Genomic DNA, 7,665 nt, shown 5'->3' on the forward strand with positions numbered 1-7,665 from the left:
GTAATAATATTCAGAGTTTTAGAAAGATGGTGAGAACTTATTAAAAAAACTAAACAGGGATGACTACATAAGTAGACGACAAGGAGGACAACACAAATAAAACATAATAGTAAGCAATAATAGTAGACATTAGACACAATCTTTTTCTTTTTTTTTTATCACAAAAAAAAAAGTTCAGTTTCATATTAGCTACATATTCGACAACACTTGGCTTTGCAACAATTAATGCAGAAATCTGACTGCTACAGGTCACTTACATCTGCATTAAACCCAGACTATCTAGATTCTGGTTATTTTCTGACCCTGCTGCTGTTTATCCAGATGTCTGATTAAATAAAATTGTGGTTTCAAAGCAAACTGTATTTATACTTGCGTCTTACAACGGGAAACACTTTTTTTCTCAATGGTAACGCGTGGCACTTCCAGTTAAGATGTTTCATTGGTCGGTGGGCGGAGGTTTATTTGCGTCGGCGGTGACGTTAATTTTGTACCTCCCATGATTGGCTTATTTTTTTCAATACGGCCTGCGTAAAACACCGCAAGCACAATCATATGGGTGGACTTTAAACAAGGAATGCTCGTCTGTAGGTTTATCCTAATGATTTATATAGCTAAAATGTGTAACAGCGCGTATGTATATTTGCTCGGCCCTGCCTTAAAGCATCTTCATCCACTGAGGGAAAAAAAGATGCCGCTGTAAAACTTTTCAGTGCTGACGAGAGAAAGGGAGAGAATTGACGCGATGGGTGAGGACGATAAAACAGAGTGAAGAACTTTTCATACGGCCCTTCGTCGTCAAGGAGGATCAGTATGATTACATAGATACCATCTTTATTGGGTCAATGAAAAGAGACAAAAGTTTTGGGCGAAGTATGGCGCGAGAGACCGGAGAAACGAAAAGTACCAAAGTGAAAAAGCATAAAAGAAGGAAAAGCAAAAAGGAGAGCAAAACAAGGATTGTGCACGCCAACATTTTATATGACCATACCAAAGGAGGGGATAACCCCAACAGACACTATGCAAACAATAAGATCAAAACCACAAAATACACTCTGCTTTCTTTCCTACCGAAGAACCTCTTCGAGCAATTTCACCGATTTGCCAACGTGTATTTTGTTTTCATAGCCTTACTGAATTTCGTGCCTGTGGTCAATGCTTTTCAACCAGAGTTGGCTCTTGCCCCTGTGGTTTTTATTTTGTCCGTTACCGCTATCAAGGATTTATGGGAGGATTACAGACGACACCGCTCGGATAAAGAAATCAATCATATGGACTGTCTCGTTTACAGCAGGTAAGCACGTGCTTGAAAGTGCCATAAAGCCATGTGTCTGTTTAGTTTTCCTCGCCGAGAATGGACACAGATTTTACCTTGCTGCTAAGGACCTGTGGGCCTGCCTACCTGTTGAACGAGGAGTCTCAGGATGTGGCTCATATCTCAAACTAATGCTTTGTCTTTCTGAGCAACAACGTATTGAACAGGCACCTGTTGGGCTTTTTTTTTACGCTTGAAAGTTGTAATCCTGGCTTATTTTCATTATTTTCTTGTCATTTTCACACTGTCCATCAATCTGGTAATCAGGTTCTGAGATTTCATTCAGTACTTCCCTTTCTGAAACGCTGGTTTAGCGTTCTTATTTGCATATTTAGGAGGTTAGTCATATGGATTGGGCAAATACAGGACATGGCCACCTGTCCTGTGTAACTGCTTGTTCATTTGCCACGTAAATCTGCTTTTTTTTACTCGTTTGACATGTGTAACGTTTCCCTTCAGACTTTGATTTAGGCAACATATAAAACTCTCCAAGATGAACATTTAAAGTGCATAAATATTTAATGAGTGAAGCATTGAGTAAGTTTATGATGTATATGATTGGTTGTCTGTTGCTAAACAACTCCCAATTACACACCAGCATGGCATACTGTTTGTATGCCTTTGGCCCCCAGTTCTGGAGCTGGGTTTAATTAACCCAGGATTAAAAGTGATGCTCATCCCCTTGAAAATTACAGGTGTGAAACTGAAATTTTTGTTTTGGATTAAATGTGAGTTTAAATGCAGTATGCAAAAAGCATTTGGGTCCAAAAAAAAATGCTGTCTAGGTTGGGAGCGATATTAGTGTGCTGGCTTTTGCATTTTGGTACATTTTGTTGTGTGAATTAAACGCCTCACACCACATGACACCAATGAGCACATAGTACTGATAGGCAAAAGGGAAGGAACAGTGATTGAAATTTCACACTCTGGGTAAATGAGTGCTGTCAGAGTGGCTGATATGATTGTGCATTTCAGGCCTCAGTGTCACTCATGTATGTCATAAATGAATTCCAGTGAGTTTAATGTATATTTAGCCATGTTTGTCTGAACATAAGTATAGGCTTATTAGGTATGTTATTTAATTGTAGCTGATCACCTCAGACACTGTCTTTTATTCTCTTGTTGTGTTGAGTGCAGGGTTGTTATAGTAAGCTAAAACTTTACAAAAAAAACTTATAAATAAAATTGTTTTAAAAAGTACTCATTTTATTTCAGCTAGCTGCCAAGGCAACATTTTTATTTTCAAAATGAAAGATATAAAAACTAATTCAAAATATGAATAAATGTGATAGGGTCATTCCATGTCAACTCAACCAGAGGTCCCCGGCTCAAATTTTTGATTTTGCTCATATTTTTTTCTGAAGAAAGATAAACATGTATATAGTGATGAAAGCCAGATTATTATGTCATGAATTAATGTTTACTGAATAATCCACTATTTTGTAGAGGGGGGGTCAAAATGGCAATTTTCACCTGAGATTCAGAGCCAAATTATAGGGGGTTAAAAATGACTAAAGAAAGATAGCAACATGAGCATCATAATCTGATCATCGTAAAATCTGTTGACTTCAGCCATTTTTGTTGCTTTATGTGCCGGTGTTGGTCTTTACGTTTTTTCTCCAAAGTTTGCATGCCTGTAACTCAAGAAGTATTAAAGATATTTTAATGTCCTTTTAGATATTGGGTCTTAACAAACTTTTTCCTTTTGGCATCTTCATTTTTAAGGCCCTATGGTTCGGTTCCAGAGATACTGGAATTTCAGTATGGCTCTAGGAGTAAATCCTTCAATTGTACACATTTTCAGTGGTCAAAAATCAAATGTGGGTGACTTTGCATAAATATGATGCTTCTTTTCTTTTAAAGAGTAATGTCTGAAGAACAAATTATGTTGAAACTAGAAATGTGATGCTTCTTTTCTTTTAAAGAGGAATGTCTGAAGAACAAATTATGTTGAAACTAGAAATGTATCTCGTTTCAAAACAACTGCATTAAGTTTCTGAAATGTGGTTGATTTGACATGGAATGACCCTATAATCTCAATTATAATAGTAAAATAACACCGAGTGAGGGCTTGTTAATCTGCTATTCTGCTTATTCAGTCAATTAAGTCAAGGATCCCCTTTCAAACTTTAAAAACTTGAGTGAATGGAGTTCAGTTCCTTTCACATTGTTGGCATTATGTGGCAAACACATTACCCCTAGTTGTGAAGTGTCAGATAATCTTGCCCTGAAGATTAGTTTATGATCAAGTCAGACACCTTTTACATGCTGTTTGAGTTCAGTTTTGTCCTTGGTGATAAACACAGTGTGCTTATAGCGTGAACTTGCTGGAACAAACTATTCACCTCCATCCACTTGATCTACAGGCCCTTTAGCAGATAAAACTTGTCAGGAAATTTAACTTTATACAGAAATGAAGGACGTTGTCATGCTTTCTCTGTTACTGTCAGTTTAAAAAAAAAAGTTTGGTGATCAGCCTGTCTCTCATCTATGCTTTTGAGAGCTTCCACTTGGTTATTTTTTGGAGTCAGAAAGTCAGTCTGGAGACTGTATTTCTTGATGAAAAGCGTCTCTGTCAGCCATGTATCAGCTCTGTCAAAAGCCACAGTGTTTCTCAGACTCCACAGTCTGAGCTTGTGCTGTGTCAATGTTGCTCTCAAGGCTGGGCTTGATTGAATTTTCTCAAACAAATGACTCTATTTTGAAAACTGCTCCTGTTGCTAACAAAGCAACACTGAATTACAGCAGATTGAATTCGCAGTATGATGTCACCCTGGCTGAACCTGATTTGACCTTTAATATGATTGCAAAGTTTGTCACGTAGACTCACACTTGAATTACTAGCCACTGGTTGGACTGTAAAGTAGGGATGGGCAATATGGGCTTAAAAATATATTAGGGCTGCACGATAAATCGAAATGGAATCGAGATCACGGTTCGACAGAAGCTGCGATTGTCATGAGTATCTTTCAGTGAAGCACGGTTCTGTGATCAGCAGTAAATCTCCATCCAAAGGCCAGAGGGCGCTCTCGCGCTGAAACTCCAAATACGCCTCGCAGAAGAAACCCAGGAAATGCCTATCGCTGCAGCTGAATAAACAGAAGATTCAACTGCTTTCATTGATTCAACGTGACTAAAAAACACACAACTACGGCAATATACGGTTTATCTGAGTTCTTATTATAATTTTCATTAAAATAAAGTATATTTATAAACCAAACCAGTTACAGATTGTAAAAGGAGCTCAAGCTCCTCATTTACCGATATAGGCTGCGCCTCCTCAATTTCACGTCCGCCTTCCACGATGTCGCTCCGCACTGTCGCATACAGAAATATGTCAACGACTAGTCTTTATCGTTATTATCGCGGGAAGACTAATTCTTATCGTGGGGAGAATTTTTACCGGTATATCGCAAACGATAAGTTATCGCCCATCCCTACTGTAAAGGACTCATTTCCCTTTAGTGCTAATGAATAAGTTTAAATGTCTTAAACATTCCAAGTGTAAATTGTACAATGGGACCAGACACTTTTCTTTCTCTCTAGCAACTCCTCTGGGTTCAACAGGGTGTTTTTGTATCTGAACAATGTTTTCCACGTGTGCATGGCATCCAGGCACTACATTCTAACTACAGACATCTGGTGCAAGTGTCATGTTATGGAAATAACCAAGTGATTTAATAGCTTGGTATAGGATAGATTTTATATACTTTCTGAGTATAAAACAGTTTGTTGTCGAACACTGCAGTGTTGTGTGTGTGTGTGGCAGTGATGCCTATGAAAATATTTGGTCAACATTTTTCCGTTTTGTATTGTGTTATTGCACAATGATGTAAAAGAGGTTAAAATGATAAGGAATGTGGATATTGCAGAATTTCTTCTGTCTTTCATCATGCTTTGCATCTTGCCTCATACATGGATTAAATGTTTGACTGCACACAAACTTCAAAACAGCTGAGAAATTAGAGAAGTCAAAGCTGAATTTTCAGCAGCCAGTCTTCAGTGGCACATGATCCTTCAGAAATCATAATATGCTGATTTGAAGGATAGCGTTTATTTGAAACAAACCTTTTGTAACAATGTTACAGTCTTTACTCTGACTTGTGATCAATTGAATGCATCCTTGTTGAATGAAAGTATTAATTGAATTCCTTTTTTAAAAAAATGAAAACCTAAAAGTTTTCATTTTGAATGGTAGAGTATTACCTAATATTTGTGTGTGCAGTGTGTTTTTATGCTTATTATAATGTCATGTTATTAGTTTAGCAACACGCTGATGTCAAATGCAAATCTCTAGTCTGGTTTCAATTCTCCCTTGTGTGATTTCCAAATCCATCAAACTTATAAGGAAATCATAAGTGGCCTATAGAAGATGTTTTTTTTGTTCTGCATGCGGTCGCCTCCATGTTGAGATTATATGACCAGGCATCTGCTACTTTCTTTATCTTTTTCCAATAATCAGACACTTTTTTTTTTTTTTATTAAATTAATCGAAGATAGCTAAACAGCTGCAAACAGGGTATTTCTACAATGTCTTCCTGTGTAATATTGTATCAGCACAGCAGCATTATAAAAGGCCCTGGTTTCATTTTCTGAAGGTGTCTTTTGGTTAGGAAGGCCAAATGTCACCTGAATCTTATCCCTGATTGCTCATTTTTAGTACAGGCTCAAGGTTTAGACTTTTTACTGTAGAATGAGACGCGCAGAAGGCTGTTTAACCAGTTGGACTGAATAAATCCTGCAAGGTCAGCAAAAAGTCTTCTGTATATGGAAGGATATGTATTGTATGCTAGGACAATCAATATGCCTAACATTTTGTGAGTGAGAGAAAGAGAGAGTCTGTGTGTGTAGGAAAACCTCCACCTCTGGCCTTAGACATATTTATGAAGCGCAGAGGATGCAGGCACTGTCTGTGACTTCTTGAGTTGCTCTTTTGTTTTGACGTATATTTATGTTCATATTTTCACCATCTTAAATATAAATAAGAGACTTGTTTGCCGAGCCATAACATTTATTTTTTTGCTGTTCAGCTGTGCACATGAAGGTATGTGCATTTCATTCTGAGGGTCATCCTGTTCAAATAGAGCTATTTTGGGGGAGACCTACACAAATAGAGTTCCTGTTTAGCTTCAGGGTAAACACGACTTGGAGACATTTCGATGATTTGTTAACATTGCAGGGTGTCTGAGATGTCAGCACTCAAGAGAGATGCTCATGTTGGATGACAGGAGAAAGGGTTATGTAAGACTGTGTGTGGATGATGGTCTGAAATGCCTGAAAACGGTTTTTTTTATGTAGCAGCAAAGACCAATTGTGAGCATTGCAATGGGGACGTCTCAAGACAGTTTTCTTTTCTTTTCATTCAGGAAAATTGCTAAAACCTTCATAACCTGCCTCTCTGACATGGCCTATTGTGTGTTTGAAAGCACTATCAAATGCAACTCGTAAAATAAGGCGAGTAATTTTTCAAGAGAGACAGAGGGATCAGGAAAACAATAGAATTGTCTAGAAAGTGAGTGCGTCCCCTCCTTTCCTGTGTTCAGCGGGCAGCAGCAGGATCAAAAGACTTTCTATTGTGTTTCTTGCTGCTCTTTTCAAATGCTTACAACAAAAATATCGCACTGTTTTTATGAAAATCTGTGTGAAATGTGACATGGTTTCCTGGGGAATTTTGATATCAACGCTTGTTTTCTTCAGCGAGAGTTGAGAGAGGACAGGAGACAGGAATTCAAGGAATTTAGAGCTTTTGCAGGGTGAGATGGTTCACACTCTCTCAAACGGCTCAGGTTCACCTAGAATACTTGTAAATCTCTGGTACAGATTTAATATGGATATTTGTATCATAGTAGCCCTTAACAGAGGCCTTGACTGTAGCATGAAGTAGGGCTGGACAATAATTCAATATCAATATGTATCGCGATATATAATTTTTTTCAATAACGGTGATATGATTTTTAAACACATTTACGATATTTCAATATACATTACCAGTGTTTCCCATACATTGATTTATTTGTGGCGTTTGACTTCGTTGAATAAACATGAGCACTGCCCATTTCAAAATCAAAACACGTCGCGGGTGTTTTATATGAATCTGTATCTGCAACTCAGAGCACTTTTCATACTCTTTATACTGGCTAAAGCACATTTGTTTCAATCTATAAGAATAATCAGCCTACACTAGAAAGATCCAAAGATCAGAATTTATCTGAAATAAAAAGCTTTTGTAATATTATACACTATTCCATTCAAAAACTTGGAGTCAGTATGTTTCTTTTTTTTTTCTTTGTTTTTTTTTTTTGAAAAAAATTATAGAAATTAATACTTTTATTTAGCAAGGATGCTTTAAATTG

General features: G+C 37.3%; 1 protein-coding gene across 1 annotated transcript in view; it reads left to right on the forward strand.

Annotated features, from left to right (window-relative positions):
* Nucleotides 1-567: 567 nt before the first annotated feature.
* Nucleotides 568-7,665, forward strand: part of LOC107733604 (probable phospholipid-transporting ATPase VA) — a 52,868-nt gene continuing 45,770 nt past the window's right edge. The window contains exon 1 of the mRNA XM_016545290.1: nucleotides 568-1,291. Coding sequence (XP_016400776.1) covers nucleotides 843-1,291 — 449 coding nt within the window. The 5' untranslated portion in view covers nucleotides 568-842. The remainder of the gene's footprint in view (nucleotides 1,292-7,665) is intronic.

Source organism: Sinocyclocheilus rhinocerous, unplaced genomic scaffold (assembly GCF_001515625.1).
Source record: "Sinocyclocheilus rhinocerous isolate Xijiao unplaced genomic scaffold, SAMN03320098_v1.1 scaffold4023, whole genome shotgun sequence".
Classification (NCBI taxonomy): Eukaryota; Metazoa; Chordata; class Actinopteri; order Cypriniformes; family Cyprinidae; genus Sinocyclocheilus; species Sinocyclocheilus rhinocerous.